Source organism: Corythoichthys intestinalis, chromosome 3 (assembly GCF_030265065.1).
Source record: "Corythoichthys intestinalis isolate RoL2023-P3 chromosome 3, ASM3026506v1, whole genome shotgun sequence".
Lineage (NCBI taxonomy): Eukaryota > Metazoa > Chordata > Actinopteri > Syngnathiformes > Syngnathidae > Corythoichthys > Corythoichthys intestinalis.
The window spans coordinates 42,027,570-42,055,269 of NC_080397.1; the positions used below are offsets into that span (position 1 = coordinate 42,027,570).

The 27,700-nt window shown below is 38.5% G+C and overlaps 1 protein-coding gene across 3 annotated transcripts in view; it reads right to left on the minus strand.

Annotated features, from left to right (window-relative positions):
- Positions 1–27,700, minus strand: part of LOC130913162 (nuclear receptor subfamily 6 group A member 1-A) — a 193,608-nt gene that overhangs the window by 26,540 nt on the left and 139,368 nt on the right. For all 3 annotated transcript variants that reach the window (XM_057831527.1, XM_057831528.1, XM_057831529.1), the window contains one exon: positions 333–563. In XM_057831527.1, the coding sequence (XP_057687510.1) occupies positions 333–563 (231 nt within the window). The remainder of the gene's footprint in view (positions 1–332; positions 564–27,700) is intronic.

Consider the following 27,700-nt stretch of genomic DNA (forward strand, 5'->3'; position numbering starts at 1 on the left):
GCTTCATTGTGCTTACTTCTGCCATCTTGTAGTGATTGTTAGTACTTTCTAATTTAAAGCAAAACTCCTTAGCAAAGCTAAAGTGCCTCTCAACGGGCCTTGTGATACACCATCTTCATAATACAGTAACACAAAGTGACTTAAATGAGCAATTTTAATCTAATTACTTGTCTGGAAATACTATTGCGTTAGTCAATAAATAGAGGGACAGTGATGAAATATTACCACTTGACTCTGAATTAGGCCAGGGAGTGATTATTTTGGAACTGTATTGTACTGTATTTGTATTACGCATGTGATGTCGAGCCATAAATTGGCAGCACATAGTATACCTTTGCGATTCATCCCCATTTGTAGACACTTGAGTAGGCGGCAGTACTGGCAGCGGTTGCGTTGCTTGCGTGACATCTCGCAGTTCTTGTCCCTGCTGCATCGGTACACGCGCTTGTTGCAAATGCTGCGCTTGAAGAAACCCTTGCAGCCTTCACAGGAGATGATGCCATAGTGCAGGCCTGTGGCTCTATCTCCACAGATAAGGCAAGTACGTTGCTCAGCTGCATCATCTGCAAGTTCAACAAAAATACAGAAAGAAAGTGCATTCTTTACTAGGGGGATTTTGTTGGCCCAAATCTTTGCTATGAAAAGGAAAAATGTGGGTGTCAAAACCTCCTTCCAGGCACAAGTTTGTAATTGCAATTTTGGGGGTGGTTGGTACTTATGTGCTAGCGGAGTATGGCTAATCTAGTGGGATTTTAAACTATAACTCTTATTTTGTGAAAGTGGAGGTGTAATCGGCGCAAAGACATACTTCTTATGTATATATTATTCAGAAGCTCTGATGAGGATTTGTTTACAGTCTCTCCTTTCTCTGTTTGCTCTAAACAACAGCCATGATTATCACATGAACAGGAAACAACGTTGTACTGAGTCAAAAATTAAGTATGGCATGAGGTAAATGATTTATCCTCTTATTATTTCATGGTACATGTCTACAAAGCGGAAACATTCAGCCATTAGGATGGCGAGAAGAGGACAAGTCTTTGAAGCTGATAGAGTATTTGGTGTAGCAGAGAATTAAGAGTGGATTAAAAAGAAACACTTTAGACTGCAGCCTGCTCAAGAAACTTCTATGCTCCTCACGGTAGGTGCTCTGAAAAATGTTACGACAGGAGTGTAGAAAAGCTGTCAAAAAGCTTTTAATCCTTCATGCCCCATCTACCTTCATGCTACATAATGCAGAAAAGGAAGAACAGCTTTAATGAGGAGCATATTAACTGCTGTTAATAATGTTACACATGATCACGGACTGGCAGTTGAGTTAATTGTAGCTCTACTGATTGGTCCTGCTGCTGATCTATAAAACTGTCAATATTTTTAATGTGTTACACCTTTTATAATGCCTCAAGTGGAAATCAGCTCAAGTGAAGCTTTTTGCCTTGCACCACATATGCAACCAGCTCACAGACGTACAAGCAGTGTTGTTAACCTTACTTTACTTTTAAAAAAGTAATTAATTATAGTTACAAATTACTTCTCCCAAAAAGTAATTGCGTTAGAAACTCAGTTACCTGAATGTAAGAGTAATTAGTTACTTGGCAAAGTAACTGGTGATAAATTTCTTGGGTTTTTTTTTTTTCCCTCCAAAAAAAAAACAAAAAAACATAGGTAGCATCAGTGTTGTCAGTAACGCGTTAGTTAGTAACGCGTACAGTACAGTAACGCGTTAGTTAGTAACGCGTTACTGTAATCTGATTACTTTTTTCAGTAACGAGTAATCTAACGCGTTCATTTTTCTACACCAGTAATCTGATTAAAGTTAGTTTCCTTAATGACTCTGCGTTACTATTATTTCATTGCCTCATAACGTATGTAGAATGAAGAATATTGTAGTCATGTACGAAGAGCATTTAGAATAGAAAATGCCAAAATAAAAGGTTCCCGGTACGTGTTTCCATGACAACCTCTTAGCTATTTCCTGTTTTGGTCTCGCGTCACGTCTTGTGGGACTGAGGCGGGTTGACATTCGCGCCGAGTATTGAGATGTTGCGAGGGAATGTTGATCTGTGGATATCCATGAATGAAGGTGAGTATTTTTCCTTCATTCTGGAGGGTATCAGCAAAAGGTTGGACCCCCTACATGCGCGGCCGTTTCGTAGCTTTGCCGTAGCAACGACGGGCAGTCATCGCTCCAAGTTGGCAAGCTTTGTTTACATCATATGCGTGTTGCACATTTATGCCGTGAGGTGATGTGTTTGTTTAGCATCTGTGGGATGTGTTGTAAGTCCGAGTGAGTGTAAAGTGCTTAGCTGCCGCCACGTTTTGTGGCCAAATTGACCGCGTGTGTGTTGAGAGGAGTTACTTCCGGGTTGTTAATGTGCACGGCTGCACGCGCATCCGCGCCCGCCACCATCTTTGTGTTTATTGCACTGTACAAACCACTTGTATAGTGTTGATTATTGTGCCGTCAGTTTGCATTGTTTTACATTGGCACTGATATGCTGTTAACCATAACCCGAAATTCAGAAGTTTTGACATTAGGCTTAATCTTAGAGTTAGCGGGGTTTAATTGGTCGGTGGAGTTGATTTCAACAAATTCCAAGCAGTTTGTCAGATATTTGTTAGTTTCAGCGCTCCGGAGTGGCTAAGCTAGCACGAAATTCTGATATTCCCCTTTAAATTCAATCATCGGAAAGTCAATTACATGTGATGAAATTTTTCTGTTGTCATTCTTATGTTGAGCCGGCAAAGGGAGAAAAATGGGTAAAAAGTAACTGATAGATTACTTTTAAAGCAACTTAGTTACTTTGATAATAAAGTAATCAGTAAAGTATAGATTACTTTGTTGAGGCGTAATCAGTAATCAGTAATTAAATTACTTTTTCAAGTAATCTGTGACAACAGTGGGTAACATTATGTGAAGTTTAAAATGTTTTGGGGACAATTGGCCGTAGCCCAATTTCTTTACCCTAATTTACCCTTTAACCTGAATCAACCGTTAAAAACTGTTAAAATTGCTCGCATTATTGCATTAGTTCCCTTCTGTCTACTTTTGACATGTGGAAATTTTAAAACTGTTTCATCGTTTAAAGATAGATTCAAGTCAAGATTTTGCCGATTTAGGAGTATTTTAGATAAAAAGTTACTTAGGTTCGCATGGAAGGTCCTCTACAGCAAAGCCTTCCTAAGAAGTCTACTGCTTTATGATGGCGGCTGTTTACTAACGCATCTAGCTCCTATACTGTACATGTTGCTAACGCCGCCGTGTCTGTCATTTCGCATCTAGTTCTATATATACAGTATGTGATATCTACCATGTCTACCATATCTACCATATCATGTGGGCATAGTTTGTAGGCTATCGGCTACAGTCAGGTATTATTGGAGCCACCTAGCATCGCGTTTGCTCTGCATCACAACTTTTTTGCCTCCTCCCCACTCCTGCTCTGCTCTGTCGTCTCGGTGAGTCAGTCTCCTTCAGACTTTTCTTGCGTCATTCAACCAATATAGTAACGCATAGTAACGCACGCCTTTCCATCCTCAGTAACGGTAACGGCGTTGTCAAGATGAGAAAAGTAACTAATTAGATTAGTCACTACTGAAAAAAATAACGCCGTTAGTAACACCGTTATATTTTAGCGCCATTATTAACAACACTGCGTACAAGCATGTAAAGAGGTATTAGAATGAAAAGGGGCTCAATATACGAGGAACCTGACATGCTGTCTCCAGTATGAGGGATATTTTTTCTGCACTGCCCCTTCTTGCCAGGAGGGGAACTATTTGAGCTGATGACCCAAACCTATGGTCTACTAGAATAGCATTAAGTGGTGTTCAATGAACTCTCACTAGCAACGGAAAACTAGTGACTTTCAACATTTAGTATTAATGATTTCAATTAAACTAAATAATTTCAATTTAACTCTGACTAGTGGCAGTGACATGATCTGTCGACTATAATTCAAAATTTTCATATCAACTACTATGTGGTTGAAGCTTAGCATAATCGAACTTCATAATGATATTGACGGGACACATTCCCTAGACACTGCGCCACGCCTTCAAGTAGGGGGCCGTCCCACACTCCGCTTCAGTCGGTCAAAGTCGGTCGCAGTTATTCTCAAACACATGCAGCGATCCAACGCCGGATTTCGATTGAATAAGTACGAAAGCTGTACTGCACACAAACCGGAAGGATTGCCTCAGGAGTGATTTGTTCGAGGATTCAAAGTAGTTATTATATTTTTCGTAGCATGCATGCATTTTGAAACGTTGTGAAAAAAAACAATGAGAGATATTAACCGCTACGGCATTGGCGTCATGATTCGCAATATTTACGTAAAATAAATCCTAGCTGTCCGTTTTTTTACTTTTAACCAAAAATCGAGACTGTTTTATGTTCATATCTATAAAGAACTCAGGGATTTACGCATTTATCCACAAGAATTTTCAAAGTAAAAAGCTGTTTGTGGTGATAAGGCCGCACCACAATGGCTTAAAGACTAGCAGCACATTTGACATATTTACGTAAAATAAATGCTAACTGCCCATTTTTTGCTTTTAACCAAGAATCGAGACCGTTTTACGTCCATATCTATAAATAATTCAGGGATTTAAGCATTTATCCAGAAAACTTTTCAACGTAAAAAGCTCTTTGTGGTGATAAGGCGGCGCCACAGTGGCTTAAAGACCAGCAGCACATTCGACATATCTACGTAATATATATGCTAACCGCCCGTTTTTTTTTTGTTTTTTTTTTGGCTTTTAACCAAGAATCAAGACGGTGTTACGTCCATATCTATAAAGAATTCAGGGATTTAAGCATTTATTCACAAGAATTTTCAACATAAAAAGCTCTTTGTCTGCGTTTCCCGCGCCCCGTCAATATATTATAAAGTCTATGGCATAATGACCTGAAAACATACTTAAATGATTATAGTATACATTATATAAATATATTTATCATGTACAGTATATATCTGCAGTATATCATGTGATATACTGTACATGATATACTGTATATAAAACTGGGGTGGGGGGGTGATTGTTGCTTGATGTTGCCAGAACTAAATGCTACGAAGATGCTCAAATTTTCTGTCTTCTGGCATTAGAATTTTGCAGCGTTAAGTTTACAGATGTTGGAGTGCTAGCTATTGTGGAACCTAATCAGGGACAAATACGTCTGCAAAAAGAGGAGACTATGTATGAGGTGTGGGATGCCGGTTGTACTATTTTATGCCTTAACTGCCCCCCCAACCCCCCGACCCCCACGTCAGCCGTCGCGGTCAGTCAAATTCAAAGTAAAGGGAGCAACCTGGTCAAATAACAACATGGCAAAGCGCATTAGGCAGTGTAATGAATGAGTTTCTGTAATTAGAGTGGAATAGTAGACTATTCTTGAATAATGTTGAACGCAATTAGGCTCCACGGTTGCTACTTGAAGACATGTTTTCATAGTATACACTGTCGGACTGTCTGTGTGCACTGACGTCATCAGTATCTTCTCCCCCTTCACTTACAAATATATTGGAGCATTGTCGCCACCTACTGTTCCGGAGCTCAGCCCCTCAAAACCCTGGCTAATAATAATAAATAAGGCTCCCAGGAAATGCTTTTGCGTTGTCACCCCCATTTCCGTTGTCGTGTAAACGGGCCCTTAGAAGTGATGAGGCGACTGAAGATGCTTCCAAAAATTCGTATATGCGGAGAACTGACGTCACATTTTGTCACGTTTGACAAAACTAACACAGCCAACTCGGCCCGTTAAAGGGATTTTGAAAAAAAGAAAGCTATCACTCTATTTTGCAATGCCATGCCATACCTATGCACGACGTGTGATTGGAGCCAATTTTATCCTACAACAAGGCAATGACCAAGAGCACCTCCAAATTATGCAAAAACTATTTTGGTAAAAATCAGACATCTGGTATTCTATCTGTAATGGAGTGGCAGACACAGTCACCAGATCTCAATCCCAGTGAGCTGGGAGAATTTTGAACGTGTGCCACGCAAGACGTGCCCATCAATCCAATACAGTACTGTGAGGTTTCATTTTTTTTTTCACAATTCACAATTTCACTGTGGGGTGAAATTTGTCCAGATCATCTCAACATATTATGAGCTAAAACGCCAAAGATCTGCAAAGCTGCATTTGCTGCAAATGGAAAATCTGTTGCCAAAAGCAGAGTATGAAGGGGAAAAAAATCAAATAAAATTATTAACAGGAATATATTTTCTATTCATTTTGCAACTAGTCTTGTGACCTTTTGTATAAAACACTAAATTGCCTTGGTGACCCAAAACTTTTGAATGATGGTCTGTATCCTTTTCACCAGAACTTAATTTTCAAATAGCCAGTTGGATGAAACAAGTTGTACTCTAATGCTAAAAATATAAATAAATGAACGAGGAAGCCACATTTAGTCTGTAAACCACAATCTCTGTCCACTAATTCCTGCAATGGCAGTAAATGCAAAATAATCCCTGTATTCTAGGTATCCCAGATTTCAGACCCCCCGTGTCAGGAAAAAAAGGCTCTTCAAATTCTGAATCTTCAAACAGTGTGCAACTGGCAACAATCCTGGAAAAGTTCGAATATAGAGTAGCCAACTAGTTTTTTGAATACCGTCACCTCAACACGCAGCTTGAAATCATATTTCTGTTACGGAACTTTGTTCAAAATGGGATTCAGTGCTTTAGATATCACTTGTCTGTTTGAAGATTGATATGTTTGTCCTCCTCCTGTGTTTCTGTTATGTTCACTGTCTTAGTATTCATTGACCTAAATCTACATTTAAATGGAAAAACATTATTGCGTCAAATTATTTTATTTCATGAATATGTTGGTAATTACAAAACCTTTGATGTCTTAATATAGCCCCATTACCATCAAACGTAGCTGGCACAGTGTCAAATAGGATGCTCATACAAATTAAGAATAACTTCTGTATTGGTCATGGGTACATTATTGCTTCAAACGTATAGCAGATGAATACACCCCTGCACACACACACACGTACCGAATTTTTCGGACTATAAGTCCCACCTGAGTATAAGTCGCACCAGCCATAAAATGCCCAACGAAGAGGAAAAAAAAACATATACAGTTGTGGTCAAAAGTTTACATACACTTGTGAAGAACATATTATGGCTCTCTTGAGTTTCCAGTTATTTCTACAACTCGGATTTTTCTCCGATAGAGTGATTGGAACAGATACTTCTTTGTCACAAAAAACATTCATGAAGTTTGGTTCTTTTATGACTTTATTATGGGTTAGCAGAAAAAGTGATCAAATCTGCTGGGTCAAAAACAACATACAGCAACACGAATTAGCAATTTCTAGTGAGTGATTATTGACTTGAACAATCATTGACTTGAACAAGTCAGGAAAGTCACTTGGAGCCATTTCAAAGCAGCTGCAGGTCCCAAGAGCAACAGTGCAAACAATTGTTTGTAAGTATAAAGTGCATGGCACTGTTTTTTCACTGCCACGATCAGGAAGAAAACGCAAGCTATCACTTGCTGCTGAGAGAAAATTGGTCAGGAAGGTGAAGATTCAACCGAGAATCACCATAAAGCAGATCTGCCAAGAATTAGAAGCTGCTGGAACACAGGTGTCAGTGTCCACAGTCAAGCGTGTTTTGCATCTCCATGGACTGAGAGGCTGCCGTGCAAGAAGGAAGCCCTTGCTCCAAAAGCGGCACCTTAAGGCTCGACTAAAGTTTGCTGCTGATTACATGGACAAAGATAAGACCTTCTGGATGAAAGTTCTGTGGTCAGACGAAACAAAAATCGAGCTGTTTGGCCACAATGCCCAGCAATATGTTTGGAGAAGAAAAGGTGAGGCCTTTAACCTCAAGTACACCATGCCTACCGTCAAGCACGGTGGTGGTAGTATTATGCTGTGGGGCTGTTTTGCTGCCAATGGAACTGGTGCTTTACAGAGAGTAAATGGGATAATGAAGAAGGAGGATTACCTTCAAATTCTTCAAGATAACCTAACGTCATCAGCCCGAAGATTGGGTCTTGGGCACAGTTGGGTGTTCCAACAGGACAATGACCCCAAACACACATCAAAAGTGGTAATGGAATGGCTCGAATGGACTTCCCAAAGTCCTGACTTAAACCCCATTGAGAACTTGTGGACAATGCTGAAGAAACAAGTCCATGTCAGAAAGCCATCAAATTTAACTGAACTGCACCAATTCTGTCAAGAGGAGTGGTCAAAGATTCAACCAGAAGCTTGCCAGAAGCTTGTGGATGGCTACCAAAAGCGCCTAATTGACGTGAAAATGACCAAGGGACATGTTACCAAATATTAGCGCTGCTGTATGTATATTTTTGACCCAGCAGATTTGACCACTTTTTTCTGTTCACCCATAATGAAGTCATAAAAGAGCCAAACTTCATGAATGTTTTTTGTGACAAAGAAGTATCTGTTCCAATCACTCTATCAGAGAAAAAACAGAGTTGTAGAAATAACTGGAAACTCAAGAGAGCCATGACATTATGTTCTTCACAAGTGTATGTAAACTTTTGACCACAACTGTAAGTCGAACCGGAGTATAAGTCGCATTTTGGGGGGAAATTTACTTGATAAAATCCAACACATAGAAAAGATATGTCATCTTGAAAGGCAATTTAACATAAAAATACAATAGAGAGCAACATGCTGAATAAGTGTACTGTTCAATTCAATTCCTTTATTGTCATTGCAAGCCAAGCAAACAACAAAATCGGAAAGCTACTCTGCGGGACCATAAAACACAAGACAGTAAAATAACACACAACTTAAACATACTACTAAATAAAAGACAAAGAATAAATTATTGTGCAAAAGTCGCTACATAGCAGCATCATGAACAATTAGTGCTGTTCAGTGTTGAGAACGCGGATGGCCCTGGGTCTGAGTCTAGTTGTACGTGATCTCATCGCCCTGTATCTCCTCCCAGAGGGCAACAGTTCAAACAGGTGATGACCAGGATGGGAAGAGTCTTTAATAATGTTCTTAGCTCTTTTGAGGTGTCGCGCAGCAGCAATGTCCTGTATGATGTATGATGTTACATGACGCGTGAACAACGAAATGCGAATATACTGTCCTCACCAGGACTAGGGATGGGAATCGAAATCCGATTCCAATTCGGAACCGGTTCCGAGTGTTTCGAGGCCTCGACATCACAATGAAAAAGCCTTAATGATCCCTTTAACGATTCCTAAAGACGCGTATTGCGTCGTGACGTGTGTTGTTGTCCAGACGCATCAAACTAGCATGGAGCCAAGAACCACTCGCTCCAAAGTTTGACTACAATTCACCAGGAAAGAGTGTGAAAATGAAAGGTTACGACGGGTAAGCACGAGCATTGCAGCCATAAACATAACAATGACAGCACGTAGGTTCAAACGCTCGAAAGTGTGTCTTCACTTCACGAGGAAAAATTACAACAAAGCGACTTGCAGTCATTGCAAGGTGGAGATAACTGCATCGGGAGGGAATACGACTGCGCTGTCCTCACAGACAGGCTAAGGCTCAGTCCTGGCTATACAGCTAGCTAAACTCTCAAATGACGATGCAGAAGACATTGGTATAATTTGCTGACTTTATTCAACCATCACTTGAAGAGTGAAACTAAGAATAGAAATGAAACAAATCAATTTCGTCCCCAATAACAAACAGGTTTGCATCAACGTAAATCAGCGATGATTAGCTGCTAATAACAGTATGGTTAGCATTCGTTCGCTAGCATTAGCACATCGTTCAAACCACTACACAACTGGATTTAAGTGTCCGATCGCGAGTGGAAACACAACAACAACAACACAAAAGATGATACATACAGGCGTTGCCTCTGTAGATATTAACATTAACAAAGAACGTAGGCTCGTAGAAGTGTTTCCCTCTCTCACTAACTCGCTCACTCACTTGGATGCGGCATTTCTTTTTTGGGTGTAAGCGCGCTCTTCTTCACGTGAGCGCGTTTGTCTTCGCGTGAGGAAGCGCAAGGGCGCCCCCACTTGAGCATGTAAGCGCCACAAAAACTAAAAGGCATGCAATTCAATGTAATGGTAAAATAATACACGTTAACCCAGCAGTCCCCAAACTGCGGCCCGCGGCCCAAGTACGGCCCGCCTCCACATTTGGTCCGGCCATTTTGAATTTTTTTTTTTTTCTCAATCGTGTTATTTATTTTCTGGCCTTTTCCTTGAAGAATTCAGAGAGGGTTATTTGGTTATTATCTATTTTATTAATAGTGTTTTTATTATTAATTATTATTGTAAAGAATCCAGAAAGGGTTATTTGATTGTGGCTTTCTGAAAAACAATAATTTTTTACATTTATACACTTCTGCAATCGTCACACTTTTTCTGTTACAAACTGACCCCGGCCCCTCATCAGAGAAGGGAAAAGTTATGTGGCCCTCACAGGAAAAAGTTTGGGGACCCCTGCTTTAACACATATGCCAAAGGCAGAACAAAAACCTATCTGCCAATATATACCAATATTTTTTATTTCTATTAGATAAATGTTTCAGTAAAATTTTACACATTCTTGTGTATTTGCCACTTATTGCCACAGTTAACATTGAGGCTTTGGGCCTCTTTTGATCTCGTTGTGAGTTTGTAAGGTTGTGACTTCTGATTAAACAAACTTGATGCCAATCAAAACGTTTGTTCTTCTTTTTCCCCAAATTAGAATCGATAAGAGAATCGATAAAGAATCAAATCGTTAAGCAATATCGATAATGGAATCGGAATCGTAAAAATCCTATCAATTCCCATCCCTAACCAGGACTACGGCTCGGTCCTGGCTATACAGCAAGCTAAACTCCCAAATGACTATGCTGGACGTCCGTATAATTTGCTGAATCAATTTCATCCTCGGAACCAAACAGGTTCGCATCAACGTAAATAAATGATTATTAGGTGCTATTACAGCAATGACACAAACGGTTAGCATGGGTTCGCTAGCACTAGCACATCGTTCAAACAACCACACAACTGGCTTTAAGTGTCCGATCGCGGGTGGAAAACACACAACAACAACAGAAAAGATGATACACACAGGCGTTGCCTCTGTAGAGATATTTTACAAGCATAAACAATGAACGTAGGTTCGCAGCCGAGTTTCTCTCTCTCTCTCTTGCCCACTCGCTCAGAGGCGCTACGTCGCTGTCCACCTTCTTCTGGCGTGTGAGCGCTCTTCTTCGCGTAAACAAGTGCGAGTGTGACCCCACTTGGGCGTGAAAGCGCCACAAACTAAAAGCATGCATTTCAATATAAAAAAAGACAATAATACAATTGAACACACATTGCCAAAGGCAGAACGCGAACGTGGCCCATAGCTATTAAGAGTTATTCAGATAACTATAGCATAAAGAACATACTAACAAATTTACCAAACCATCACTGGCACTCCAAAACACCAAAATAACATGTGAAATGATATCATAATAGGGGTGGGAACCTCTTGGTACCCCACGATACGATACTATTTCCGATATGAAGCTCACAATAACGATGATCTCACGATATAGCAATACAGCGATTATCGATACATTGGTCAGGAAATCATACTACAAAAAAAACTAATAAACAGAAAAAAAACAAGCTATAGTCATCCTTCTGCTGTAAGTTTATGTCCAGTCTAGAGCTGAAACGAATACTCGAGCAACTCGAGTAACTCGAGTTTAAAAACTGATCCGAGTAATTTTATTCACCTCGAGTAATCGTTTATTTTGACAGCTCTAAGCATCACGTTTTGCTCGGACTACTTTTAATGTGGGACAACGCGCTGATGTTGAGGAAGAAGCAAAAAATAAATAAAAATAAAAAACTTACATCAGCCGACAGCTGCTACAAACGACGCCGACGTTGCTGAATACGAGCCCGCACGATGCTACGTTGATAGCAGGTAGCGTCTGATGAGTCTCATGGAGATCACTAGTATGTTGAACTAGATGCAAAATGACAGACTCGGCCGCGTCTGGGCAGCGTTAGTAAACAGCCGCCATCTTAAAGCAGTAGAGCGCTAAGCGCTAATAAAGAGCGCTAAGCACTAATAAAGAGCGCTAAGCGCTAATAAATAAGATTAACGTTACTGTCAATAGCTCACGTAACGTAAGCCCTGCGGAGGGCTAGGTTTCTATTAATTATGACCACTGTCGATGCGTGGCTAACGTGTCTTACATACAGGCTTTAACATAACATAGCGTTGTGGAGTGATGAGGGTGTAAAATAAAAACTCAATAATGCTAACTATCAATTTTAGCTCAGTAGTGATTGCTGGATAAAACACCAAGTAGCACTGGTCCCTAATGTGCTCCAATACAGCCTGTATCATACATTTATTTTGAACACTGCAAAAACTCAAAATCCTATCTGGACTTACAGTTTTGACTAACTTAAAACTTAACTAGAACCTAAAAATGGCTTGTCACAAATAGAAATTCAATTGAAACGCGTGGGAAAAATCCTAACTTTTAAGTGATGTGTGTTATCAAGCGTAACGGCATTTTTTTTTTTTTTTTAAATAAGATCTAAAGGTATTTTTGAGTGAAAGCGCTGAATTAGTCTTTTTTTTTATTTTAGTTACATCTGAGATGCAATTGTTGGCTGTTTTCAACAATATACAGTACATCGAAAATAAAGACATTGATTGGCTGAAAATGGTTCAAGATTAGATGAAATGTCTTGTTTACTCATGTATATTTATAATTGCTCTTCACCTAAAAATATATTTGTTTTATCCAATTACTCGATTAAGCGATATAATTTTCAGTCGATTACTCGATTACTAAAATATTCGATAGCTGCAGCCCTAGTCCAGTCCATTTGAACTGGGAGGATGGCAGCAAATGAACCCCTCCCACTTCAAACAGGCCCCTCCCACTTCTATAGCCACAAGTGGCAGCCAATTAATGCCAGGCAAGGAGGTGATTTTGGGCCATTTTAGGTCATTACCTGTTGATTTCCAGTCACTTCCGGTTGATTTGGGGGCATTTTATGGGCACTTACTGTTGATTTTGGGTTACAGAACAGGAAGTGAGCCATGAATCCCACAAATGAATAGGCAGTGACTCAAACTCAAAAGGAAGGTACCTGTAAATGCCCTAAAATGAACAGAAAGTGACCTGTAAATGCCCTGAAAATCAGAAAGAGTGACTGTCAATGGCTGGCGTTGAGTTAACTGAAACACTATTATGTAGTAAGATTTTGGTAGCAACTTGTTGGATCCTTTTTTTTTTTTTTTTTTTTTTTTTTTTAAAAAAAACATTGATACCTTTTCAAAAAGATATCTCGATTCTTGGCATGAGTGTATCGATAACCTTTTGGGATGCAAAGTATCACGATATATCACCATTTCGATATATTGTCACACCCCTATATCATAATGTGTTAATAATTTCAGACATAAGTCGCTCCTGAGTATAAGTTGCACCCCCAGCCAAACTATGAAAAAAACTGCGATTTATATTCCGAAAAATACGGTATATTTAAAAGAAAACCAAAAAAAAAAAACTGTTGAGGGATGCAATCGTGACAATTTCAAGAGTATCTGTAAATTTCGAGAGTTGAGGTGGTGAAAAGTTAATGTTGTGATTTGACCTTTGAGATTTGAACATCTTGACCATATTGTATTGGAGATCCTGAAAAATCAATATGGTTTTTAAACTTTAATCTGTGGCAGATTAAAGACAATCCGCCACACCCAACAGTCTCTTAAATCTTTTGATATGCAAATTGAATGATACAAATAACCTTGATGTTTAGTAAATATATACTAGTACATATATTTTTTTATATTAAAAAAAAAAATTTTTTAATTAAAAAAAAAACATTATTATAGTATAGACACTAATCCCTCCAAAGAAGAATTTTCAAACACCAAAAATAAAACAACAAACACAACTGTGTAATTGCATAACACTAATTGAGTTAATGCATCTGGTCATTGCTATTTTGTTTAAAACGTCACATTTTTTAAACCTGAACACTGCCTGAGAGAATTACGTTGCTATGGGTGAAATAAGAATGTCAGTATGTGTGCTTTCCTCAAGTAAATGCAGGCGTTGCCACTGGAGCGGCTGGGCGGGTGTAAGGAGATAGACATAACAGGTCGGAAGCTGCAGTCCAGCAGGTTAATGCTGCCTGCCAGGCCGACAGATTAACCTGGACTTCTGATTAATGTAAGACTCTTGTGTAATACAACAAACTGTTCTCCACAGAGGAGGGACCTTTACCCTCCAATGGGATTACATGTGGTTACAGCCAATAACAACAGGAGACTACCTGTTTCCCGGGTTTCTTTTTGTACAGAGCCACCTTATCATGCAGATGTTTTGTGGAAAAAAAAAGAACCACACAAAATGCTAAAAGGAATATAATACACCGTCAAAGATTACACTTATTATATTTGCCTGCCTTGTTCATCTATGATATGCGCATTGGAAAATCAAAAAAAAGATTAAGAAAAAAGCCAAAATTGACACAATTTTGCACAAAATTAAAAAAATGCACTTGACATAATTTGTTGGCACCCTCAACTGTATATTTGGTTGCACACACTTTGGGAGAAATACCAAAGCATTCGCTTCCTATAACCATCAAGTATCTTGAATCTCTCAGTTTAAATTTTAGACCACTCTTCTTTTGTGAAGTGCTCCAGGTCTCTCAGATGTGATGGGTGCCTTCTTGCAACAGCAATTTTGAGATCTCTCCGTAGGTGTTCAATGGGATTTAAATCTAGACTCTAGTCTCCAGATTTCATGACTCCTTGCATACTTTAAGGCACCCAGTGCCAAAACAACCACAAAACAACATTTAACATAAATGAGTAAAAGCAATGTGTTCCTTTCTTTGTAGGCCTCATTCTTAGTTCTATCTGACCAAGGATAACCCCGCTGCTGACTAAGAGACATAAAAATGCCAGACTGGAGTTTGCAAAAACGTACCAGAGTAAGCCATCATCCTTCTGGGAGCACGCTTTGTGCACAGATGAGACTTAGGTAGAGCTTTTTGGAGAAGCACATCATTGTAGAGAAAAAAACCAATGAGCTTGAAGACTCTCTTTTATATCACTACTGTTGGGCGTGCCCACCTCAAGCGACGGGGTCGCGGAAATGCATGCCCGGACTGTGGCCATGGGGACACGCTACGACCGGTGGTAGCGTGAGGGAAAACTTTTTGGGTTCCCTGTTAACTTAACAAAGGATAAAGGGATTGGACAAAGTGGATTTTTGTGGCATAATTGCTGAACGGATATGTTAACCCACTTAAAATGGCACAATCAGGCAATAAATGTTGAATCTACATAGGGGTGTGACAAAATATCGAAATGGTGATATATCGTGATACTTTGTATCCCCAAAGGTTATCGATATAATCCTGCCAAGAATCGAGATATCGTTTTAAAAAGGTGTCAATCTCTAAAATAAATAAACAAATAAATAAAAAGGAATCAACAAGTTGCTACCAAAATCTTCCACTAAAATAGTTTCTCAGTTAAGTTAAAGGTTGCATTGACGGTGCTCGACGCCCAATCCGAGGCTGTTCATTTTAGGGCATTTACAGGTCATTTCCTGTTGAGTTTGAGTCACTGCCTATTCATTTGGGTGATTCCCAGGTCACTTCCTTTCTGTAACTCAAAATAAACAGGAAGGGACCCATAAAATACCCCAAAATCAACAAGAAGTAACTGAAAATCAACAGGTAAATGACCTTAAATGGCCCAAAATTACCTCATTGCCTGACACTGGCTGCCACTGACGGCCATAGACGTTTAATCCGTTTGAAGTGGGAGGGATGGCAGCGAATGAACGAATGTTCATTCGCTGCCACCCTCCCAGTTCAAATGGATTGGACGTCTACTAGTGATTAACTCATTCCAATTCACAGCAGAAGCTTGTTTATCTGTTTATTAGTCGTTTGTAGAATATCATTGAATGATTTCCTGACCAATGTATCGATAATCGTTGTATCGCCATATCGTCAGATCATCGTTATCGTGAGCTTTGTATCGCAAATCTTATCGTAAGGTACCAAGAGGTTCCCACTCCTAAATCTACATGTAGCTAGATATTTTTACTGCAACCACATATGTGCTTTCTGCAGAATGGTTAATCCCACTAGGAAAAAACTTTAAAACCTCCCTACGGTATTAACTATTTTTTATGTCCCAAAAATCCCTCGCTTTCAGCTGCAAGGCTCAACCCTCCCTCACCAGTTGTTGCTCAGTGTCAGTGAGTCAGCTGTGCTACATGATGGCTGGAATTGGTAAAACTCCTGAACTTTTTCCCCCTTGGAAAAAAATAAAATTGCTGGTATGGGAATACTTGGGCTACAAAAAAGTTAGACGGCTGCGGCTTAGAGGAGGAGTTCCAACCAATTTGTAAAACATGTTTGCGGAGGGTGGCTGCAGAGGAGGCAATACCTCCAATATGATTTCGCATTTATATAAAATTAAAGGTTAGTAATTCTTTTATAGTTAAATCTGAGGTCAGCTAGCCCCCTGCCTGTTTTTAAGGGTGTCCTAACAACAGTTGGTATGCTCCATTAGCCACGGGAGCTAAGCTAAGGAAAAGCTACGAGTGACGTCACCACTCGAAATTAATATCTCAATAAAAGCATTATACTGTATCTACAAAACCGTTGCAGCACAAACCAGCACAAACGACTGACATAATTCTTAATCTAAATGGGCTAGCTGACCTCAGATTTACCAATAAAAGAATTGTAAATATCTGTAAAACGAAAGCAGCACAAACATGACTTTTACTGCACAAACGATTGACATCATTTTTATATAAATTTGCATCTGATGGGGGTGGTGGGCAACTTCACGAAGGTCCGTAGAGATGGTTAAGACTGTCGCAATATGCAATAAGCCAAATAATCGCACGGTAACTAAAAATGAGGACGGTAATTTTCCCGGCTGCGAGTTTTTGCTGCGTGCATGTTGATTACATGAGACTCCAGTAGCTTTTGCAGATGTTTATTGGCCAGCAACACGCCGTGGAATTAAAGTTCAGACATACAAAATACGGAAACACTTCTTTATTAAACATTGTAAAACGTTTGCATTGCTACATTAAGGCTAATGGAAAAAGGACAATGTACTAACCACTTCTGCTATAAAACATTGAGTCTTCTTCACAACGTAAAATTGCGGTTAAAAAGTGATAAATCAAACATGAAAACTCGCTGGATAAAACAATTTGCAAGCCATGCGAACAAAAGGAAAAAAATCTATTACTGATACAACATGCATGACGAAAGAGAAGTGCATGTTGTTTTTGTTTCTTTTTACTGAGTGTAAAGCTTACGTGGCAAACGTACTTCCGGTGAAAATTTCAAGATAAAAGCATGTCATGTTCAGATTTTAGGAGGCAATCGCATATACTTCAGATTCTACACTAAAAATTGTCAGGGAAATTATATTTTGAACTCCAAGACAAGTATCAACTCGATAGCTCGATGAGAAATGAATCAGACCTCAACCATGGATTGCTTGCTTCGAAGGCTTTATGAACAAAAGCTCTTGGGTACAGACGCGGAGCCATGCACAAAGCATCCTCTCCGCATGTGGACAAAAGAGAAATGCAGAGCATGCCTCTATTTATGGAATGAGATCATAGACACAAAACCGAAACTTACTATAGCATATCCTGGTAAAAACATTTCAAGTTACAGGAAAAACATCTCTAGTAGGGGAAAAACACCTCAAAACACCTACAATAGTCAAGGCTATGGGAAGGCACACTCAAACAGGTTAATATAACAATGATGCTCTACGCTACAATGTTCTCATGCAAGCATAACAAAAGCATACAAAATATGATGTATAATGGTTGTGTTTTAAGCATGAATAAAATTCTCTCACAAGAATAAATTTAAAATAACCCCATTATGAAAAATCTGATTGGCAATGGTAATATGATGTAATAACTGATAATATTTTGGCTTAAAATTTGTTGCATGCGCATTTAATAGGACAAGGCGACAGTCATTTTGGATCAAATTAACACTTTTAATGTGCTCTAATTGGCAGACAACAAAAATGACATCGGGTTTTTTACCTATTTCATATTCTGCACCTAACTAGCTTTAAAATGACTCATTATGCATTGTTTTTTTTTTTTTTAAATATTTATAAACTTTAATATAGGTTGTGTTTTATTTAAGAATAACAATTTATTGCATTTCAATAGGTGATTTATTAGGGTGTATTGTCACTATATTCGTGGTCTAATAGTAATAATAAAAAATCAGGCAATAATATCGTATATCGCAATAATTTATGAGACAATATATCGCCTACTAAAATTTGTTATCACGACAGGTCTAGAGATGATCACAAAGCACATATAGCAATATACAAAGTGTCGTCCTTTTTTATTATTTTTATTTTTTAACTTCCGGGTCATTCTCTTGCCGTCGTGCTGTGGGATTTTGCTGTTGTGGTCTTTGCATTCATCTTGCGAGCCTTTTGCATTCGTGCTGCGAGCCAATTTGCAATCGCGCTTTAGGAATTGAGGATCGTATTGTGGCAGCTTGCATTCGTGCATTTTTTCTTTTGCAAAGTGTTTGCAATTGGGGTTCGTGCTTTTTTCTATTTGCAAAGTGTTTGGACTTTGCATTTCACCTGAAACCTCTCGGCCACCGTAGCCCGGTCCTATTCGATTAAATCACAAACATGAAGTTTTTATCTGACTCATCATCTCCAAAGCAGCAACTTACAAAACATTATAACAGCATCTGATCAAAAGTGTTCAAAAAATGCACACAGACTAAATTTTTTGCTACCAGTAGAGGAAACCTGATTGTGACTGTTGTCAATAGTTCAGCTGGTCAAACAGCACAGTGCACTGTTGCGCAATTATCAACAATCATCTTGAATACTCAAATTAGCAGGATTGCATGGAGTTTTAAAAGGTTACACACCCCGAGCACGTGAATAAGTAGCAGGCTAAGAGCTTTCTGGGGAGCATGTGGGGGTTTAATAAAAAGCTGCAGAGTTCATTTATTAAAGCTAATTCGAAAGAAGCTGTGTGTGTGTTGGAGGGGGGTCTGTATGGTAGAGGGGCACATGGTATAAAGTCTCTTGAATGAAGATTTGGGGACTTCTAACACTGACAGACAGATTACCATTTAAATGGTGTGAGGTTTAAATTTGAGTGGTGGTGGGACAGCCAGACTTTATATATGAGACAATGGAACATCACACAGTGAGGCCATTCTAGGATTAGAAGTTATCTATGTTGGTGATTAACACGGTACAGTAAAGGTTAAGAAAGATGTGAGAAGAAGTGGCACCTGAGTGAAAGGAATTTCATTGTTAAAAAAAAAACAAAAAACTGCCTTTTGAGATGATACATTTGTGATTTCTTACAGTTTTGCAATGAGAATATACTGTATGTAATGATATGCTGGATGCTCAAATCAAACAGCAGGTTTGAGTTTCTTTGTTTAATATTCCATATGTTTAAAAAAAAAAAAAAAACACTTTTGCAACAAGTTTATTGAAACTTGACAATTGAAAATTGGATTACCGTATTATACTTAGATTTTAAGGGAAACCAAGTTCCTCTTGCATGTTGAAACAAATATATCACGGTTGCAAAAAGACGTCCCACAATAACTGAAGTAGGACTGTCAAATGATTAAAATTTTTAGAGTTAATCACAGCTTAAAAATTAATTAGTCGTAATTAGTCGTAATTAATCGCAATTCAAACCATCTCTAAAATATGTCATATTTTTCTGTAAATTATTGTTGGAATGGAAAGATGAGACAAGACAGATATATACATTCAACATACTGTACATAGGTACTGTATTTGTTTATTGTAACAATAAATCCACAAGATGGCATTAACATTAACATTCTTTCTGTGAAAGGGATCCACGGATAGAAATACTTGTAATTCCTAAGAGATAAATGTGAGTTTGTATATTGTGACTAAATATTGCAATCTAATGTATTTGTTGAGCTAAACGAAATGTTTAAATAGAGTGTTACCAAAGTCTGAGTATTATTTTGCATAGCTATTTTGATTGGGAATGCCAGTTCTCTTTGCATTGAGCGCTTTTCTTTTTGTGAACATTATTTTTTTTGAGAGATAGGAATATTATTTTTGTTGTGCTTTCAGTAAATGATACTGTAGCGACTTAACTGTTCTGCCCAAATGCATGATGGGAAGTTGGGCAACCATGACTGTCAGTGGTGGCTGCAAATGGAATATCTTCTCTGCGTTGTGTTCAATACAGGGTGTTAAGAAAAATATCATCACTTGTCATTCTACCCCGCGTCGCTCGCTCTAAAGCTTTTGCCGATAAATAGCGCAGCTCCAATGAATGCCTGTGCCCGCTCCACTCGCTTGTCTCTACCTCTTAACTCTCAAAATACATAAAACACGCCATTGTAGTCTGTTTGCGGCAATGCGTGAGTGGGTCGTTCCGTAAATGCGCTAAATGCGTTAAATATTTTAACGTGTTTCATTATAAAAATTATTTACCGCCCGTTTACGCGATAAATTTGGCAGCCCTAAATTAAACATTGAAGGGGAAGTTCAGAATTTTTGACATCAGGTTTAATCTTCGATTTAGCATGGGTTTAATTAGCCGGTGGAGTTGATTTCAACAAATTCCGTGTAGTTTGTTAGTTTCAGGGCTCTGGAGTGGCTAAGCCAGTGTGAGTCGATTGGGCCGACATGCCAAAAAAATATATGCACGTTTGAAAATCATTGATGACCCATGCAATCAATAGTGTTATTAAAACTTACCACTGCATCTCAATAATTGCAGTATGAACAGCAACAGCTGTAATCCAGAAGCTCTGCAGAGGAGCAGTGCGGAGTGATATCACATTGTTTTTTGCACCACTAATTTCTTATGTTGTAGCCAGCAGCAAATAACCAGTTTATATTGTTCCTCATTCTTCATAGGGATTTTTCGAAAACTTTCCTTTGCCCATTTCTTCTGTCTGTTTCTACAGCCTCTAAATGCACATTTCGCAATGTTGCTGGCCGTCAGTTAACTCAGCGGACTGATGCTGCATTCGAGGAAGGTGGGAAGTGAGTTTCCAACCTCCGATCTGGAAAAATATTACAGGAACGCCTCCACCATTTGATCGCTTACGAGAAGGCACGTTTGCTGGAGGTCAAAATGTCTTTCGATGGCCAAAATAAAAAACAACTTGTCACGATCTTTGCCGTTTACATTTGCTTGGAACGCTTTGAGGTCGCAACTGGTACCCTCCGAGCGGGATAAAACAGAATTCCCACATTCCTCGAATGCAGCGAGAGCACCAGTGGCCGAAGCACTCCTCTCTATTGTGGTCGTATTACACACCTAAAAAAATAATCCCGCAGAATTAAGTGAATTACGGCAGTTTTATGTGACATTGTTTCGGCCTCATGGGTGTTTTGCGACAATGAGCTGAATTTTTAATTTATATGACTATGTTGGATCTGTTGTAGATCTGTATCTTTTTTTTTATTGGCATGCTAAATGGCATGCACAAGCTTAGCCACTTCGGAGCTCTGAAACAAACAAATATCTAACAAAGTGCACGGAATTTGTCGAAATCAACTCCACCAATTAATTAAACTCCCTCTAACTCAAAGATTAAGCCTAATGTCAAAAATTCTGAACCTCCGCTTTAATTTCGAAGAGAATATGAGAAGCGGCTGTGTATGTCAATTTCATTAAACATTTTACAGTATTCTTTATTATGATGCATCAAGAGGAAATTAATTTAACGCTCATTTCTTGTTGTACACCACATTGAAAATCAGATACTTGCAGGCATGCAAGGAAAGATTCAGACTGAAAGGTGTGCGCAAACAATGCTGCATCACAGTGAGCTGGATATTGAGCCGGTGATTTGCTCAAGGGAACTTTGACAGGACCCACTCCCTTACAAGCAGATTAGTATCAGTTGCCTACTAGTAGTTTACATTTTTGTCAGCATCAGGACTTAGATTTGTAAGAATAAAACAAAACAAAAAATATTATGGTAGACAGCCAATCCATTTCAAGGTTTGCTGTTCTTCAAATGTGCAACCTGGTAACGTAAACTCATGAAAGTTTTTCTCTCAAAATAAAGAACATCAAAAATGTTGTTAAATCACCATCTGCCGTTGAAGATATGTATCAATTGACTAATTCTACTAGTGCTGCAACGATTAATCGATTAACTCGAGTATTCGTTTAGAATTAAATTTTGTTGCTTCGAATATTCGTTTAGTTAAAGTGGCGTTGTAATGGTTTATTTTGAAAGTGTTTGCATTTCGTTTTATTGATTAAGGTGGATACACTGCCTTCTGGTCTGCCTCATTTCACATGGCTGAATCCAACTGCTCCCTGTTAAGACCAACATAAGCTAAGTTTTTGTTTGCGCTAATGCGTCATAACTTAGTTTATAGATATATTTAGCCGTTTTTTTTTTGTTTTTTTTTTTTGTGGGAATATGTGTCTGAACCATTTGTCAAGAGCATTGTAAAAAAAAAAAAAAAGTTAGCATTTTATAGCATTTAAGCTAGCGGACTTTTGCGATGTAAGTTAGCCAATTCTTCCTTTTTAGTACATAGATCTTTTTTTATACCATTTGAGGCTCAGCTCAGGTATTTTAATGTTCCATGTTCCTTATCCGATTACTCGATTATTCGAACCAACTAGTTAATCGATTAATCGACTACTAAAATAATCGATAGCTGCAGCCCTAAATTCTACATATCTGATTTTCCAGGTTTTCTCATCAGAGGAAATGCATCAAGGTAAAAGTAGATGTATGTTTTATTTTAGATTCATTTAGATTATGTGGAATGGAATAAAATTTTAAGTTGGAATTTATTTTATTTATTTATTTTTTTTAGGGGGGGTGAAGTGAAGTACAGATATGCAAATACTCTACTATAGTACAGTAACAATGTATTTGTGCTCTGTTACATTACAGGTAACCCATTTATTTTGTTGATGTAACAGTACCCATTGTCTTTTTCTGTGGAGCCTATTTCACCCTATCAGCTTCTGAGGTAAAAGTTCTGCCAGCTGACAATATAGGGAAGATCACACAAGCGACGCGATGAATCCTCACCTACAGTACGCAGTCAGCCATTTGTCAGCCCATGTGCTCATTCGGAAAACACATTAAAACCATATATTTCACTAACCTCCCATTGTGAAATTCCCAACTTCCTTCAGTGAGGGAAAAAACACAACAACTCTTGTGGCAGTCACTCAAGCTTATTTGCCAAATTTATCACCCTGTCTTTCAAGTGCATGGCCACCATATAAACAGGCTGATTCACACCTTCACACACTTGATCTCAGCGTGTCATGTCCTACGACTCCTCCTTTTCCTTCCACAGCACATGACAGTTAAATATTCATGACATTTATTGAAGTGCTTCACTTCCTTAAAGATTCTGAGCAATATAGTATTACTTATACGATTGGTCTTCAACTATTGTGACCCCGGGACCGGCATTTTGCTATTGTCGCAAAGTTGTGATTGTCTTTCGTCGCTAAGTTGTGATTCTCTTTCAGAGACCTTTAAAACAATGAAGTGCCGTTTCCCCAAAAGTAACCTTTAGTAATGTTAACAAAACTTTAGTTACATGATTAAACATAGCTACATGTTTACATGTTAAAAGCATCTTAAAAACCAGACTTGCTAGCTCGCGTGGCTAAACTTGGTGCCCGGTCCTCTAAAATAAATTTATCGATTGCTGCGAAAAAGCTACTATTCTGAAAAGTCGTTATCAAACAAGAAGGATAAGTAGCAAAAGTAATAGGACAAGATTGCTAAATCACGCTAAACCTACACTGTAAGCAATCAGTAACGCCCGGAATTTGTGATTAGTAAGGGTGTAACGGTACATGTATTTTTATTGAACTGTTTCGGTACGTGGTACTCAGTTTGGAACGGAGGCGTACCGAACAAGTTTCTGACGTAATGTAACCCTACTTTTCGGGGCTGTGAGTCGATCGGGTTACAGTTTCTTTGTGTAGATTATATTTACTCCGTCTTCTCTATTATAATGAGGACCAACACGGTAGGACAGTATAACCCAGAAATGTCAACGGCGCGACAACGTGGCCGCCGCGAGAATGCAGTGAAACGCAGGCGTTAAAGTCAATCAGCCAATGCACACCAGTCGCAGTGCGTCTGTGTGTTAGACGCGTCCCAGAAGCGGCTCAACATGTCGCATGCAAAAAGAACGGCAGAGTTTATTATTTGACGCGAGATGCGAATCTCCTGCGTCAAAACTACTAGCTAGGATCGGGCCGGAAGTCACTCGTGTAATAATACGGTGGATCCGGTCGATTTTCAAACTAATATGCAATCGTAACCCACTTTTTGAGTCCATCAGATCTCTTGAGTGGTAGATCGGGGCACAGTTAACTTGTCTTTGTTAATTTACTGCTGTCTTCTCTGCTATAATAATAACCAACACGGCCCCGTGTTCAATACAAAACCCTCCTACCACAACAAAACAAGTAGGAACTAATATTCGCATAGGAACTAAATTTATACAACATAAAATATACAATATAAATGAATACTACATCACATTTGTAAAATATAAACATAATTACACAATAACACATAATTAAATAAATAATAACATATTTAAATAAAATAAATAAATGAGCTAAAACACATGTAATTAAATAATAAGAATAATGCACCGATCCTGCTTACACAATTAAATTTATTAATTTCTGTGTGGTCGCTTTAACTTGAGAAAATCCACCAATAAAGCTTTTGAAAACCGTTCATTAGGGAAAAAAATGATTCATTGTGGCATTTCATTTGTAAAATACATGTTAAAATCTTTGTCATTGGGATTGCTTTTTTCTTTAGCAAAGGACTTCTTTTTTCTTTTTTCTTTCAGAAAGGAAGCTGACCAATACGCGGGGTCTACAACGCAGGTTGTTGTTGGATTATCTTTAAATACCCGCTACTTTTTGAGAAGCTTTGCATAGGCTAATGTTCCTATTGTTGAAAGGTGTGTAATAAACAATTAGCACATTTATATTTTGCATTTTGTCTTCTTATTGTACCGAAAATGAACCGAACTGTGACCGCAAAACCGAGGTACGTACCGAACCGAGATTTTTGTGTACCATTACACCCCTAGTGATTAGTGAGTGAGAAAGAGTAAATGAAAACCGGAAATGGAAAAAAAATACTTTCTCAAGGAGGAGTTCTATATAGCAGGGGTGTAACGGTTCACGCGGATGTATTGAACTGTTTGGTGTTGGTGCATGTTCAGTTCGGTTCACTTGTACCGTTTTGGTTTTGTTTAATGGATCTTTCTCTGCATTAAATTTATTATTAGTCAAGCTAAGCGCTACGTGCGGAACTGAAGTCCCGCACAGACACCTTAAGTGTTGAACACCCAGGGATCAGAATGAGTAGTATTTGCAGGCGTGACAAATGCCGTCATGACAAATTCAAGCAAGAAGCTTGAGCTAGAAGACCCTTTTACGGTACTTCACTACTGTTGGGCCGGACAGCCTCTGCATCCCGCAGAGAGGGTACAACCATGGGCACATTGGCACATTTTTCCCTTCCCTGTTAAACTTACCAATGGACAAAGGGAGGTGGATAAATCCAAAGGTACACCGACATTGCCGTACAGATACTGTATGTTAACCCACTTAATACAGCACAATCCAACAGCGAAAGTTGAATCTTCACATAAGAAAATCACCAAGATGTTGCCACTACAACCAGAAATCTACTTTCTGTAGAAAATGCGTATATGTTTATCTTGCCAGCAAAAACTTTGATCTCGGATAATTGCATTTGTCATGTACAAATTGTTGTTGCTAAGGGTTCAATGTTTAAAGTTTTGCTTGTTCATTTATTATTTTACTAATATTTTATAATGTTACAAATTATTTATATATTTATTGAACTCAGAGTATAATTTGTTTAATTATTGTTGTTGAAATGTTTAAAAATAAAAGCATTTTAAGCATTTTTCCCTTCCTTTTCTTGCACTGAAAATGAACCAAACCAAGCACTTCAAGAAACCGAACTGAACTGAAATTACATTTAGTGGATCGTTACACCCGTCCTGTATACTGTAGTTATTTGACTATTTATGATATAAGCAATGTCATTTTTAAAATTTTGCATTATATCATGCTCGTACTTTTAATCAATTTAGCTTTGCTTAAGGACCATATAAGGTGAAATTTCTTGTCATGGGTCGTTTTCTAAATAAACCTCACTCTATTAGTGGATATACAGATATTCAATTTAGCGTCGAGACACCATATTAAGGGAATCTAACTGAAATAAAAACAAAAAGCTCAAAGCTCAAATCAATTCTTAGTCCTTCAAAACTATCGAGGAAATGAAAATAGAAATAAAATATCAGTTGCTTTTCGGTTTCATGTTTGTTTGTTTAAGCTGAGACACAAATGTTCTTCACAACTTAAAATGTTCTAAACGGAGTATTCAAAATGCTCCTGAGAGTTAATCAGAGGGGTTTTCACTTTTTAAGCATGATTATTATATTTCAATTACTGCATTAATTACCGTAAACACTTTTCGCATAGAAAAAAGATAATTAAAAGGTGACTGTTATCAGACTGGCCGGCCCTACCAATGAGGTGCCCCTTATTTTTATTTTCAGTGAGTTGGCAAATCTAGCAGCTGCTAACATTACTGTTTAGATTGACTGACGCTGGGCTGCTACTGAGGTGCGTAAACACCCCAGTAATGGGGTGCCACCACTACAGGGCAACGTCCACAAATTTCTACTCAGATTAGTCAATACATGTTGCTCGACCCCACGCAGACAAAATAAACAGTGAATCCCATTTTCCCATCTTGTTTATTCTGAAATTGTTTATCCAGGCAGAGGAGAAAACCGTCACTATTATGACACAAAGTGCCTTCGTCGCTATTACTGATTGACAGTTGCTTGTCCTCCCCCTTCCGACAATATCAGCTGTAGGACTGCGCACTTCGCAGCAGTACAACGCAAAAAAAATTGTTTAGTCTGGGTCTTGCATTACTGGAGTAATCATTTGCATTAGACCAGGGGTGGGCAAACCGGTCCTCGAGGGCCGCAGTGGGTCCTGGTCTTTGTTCCAACTGGTTCAGCACAGACAGTTTAACCAATAAGGTTTCAGTGGAAACAAGACGCACCTGACTGCAATCACCTGATTGCACTTGTAAGAAACCAGATTGGTGAAAGGTTGTCCTCATGATGAGTATGAACAAAAACCCGCACCCACTGTGGCCCTTTGTGGAATAGTTTGCCCACCCTTGCATTAGACTAATGTTAAAATCAACACGCCAAAAACAAAACTGCTTCATTTTACAGATGAGCTTACAAAACTATTTCCATTTTTAAAAAGACAAAAACAACTGATCAAATGCTTGTCAGGTCAAGGGTTTTTATTATTAATTCTTATTTTCCTTTATGTTTGCATAATATACATGATGTTAATGTTGCATAATATACATTATGTTAATATTTCTTTAATACATTCAATATTTATAAATATATATAGATATATGACCCGTACTAACGCGTTACATGTTCTCCGCTACATTTACTTCAGTAACTTTTTGAGAAAAATGTACTTCTAAGAGTAGTTTTACCAAGCCATACTTTTTACTTTTACTTGAGTAGATTTGTGAAGAAAAAAACACTACTCTTACTCCGCTACTTTGGAC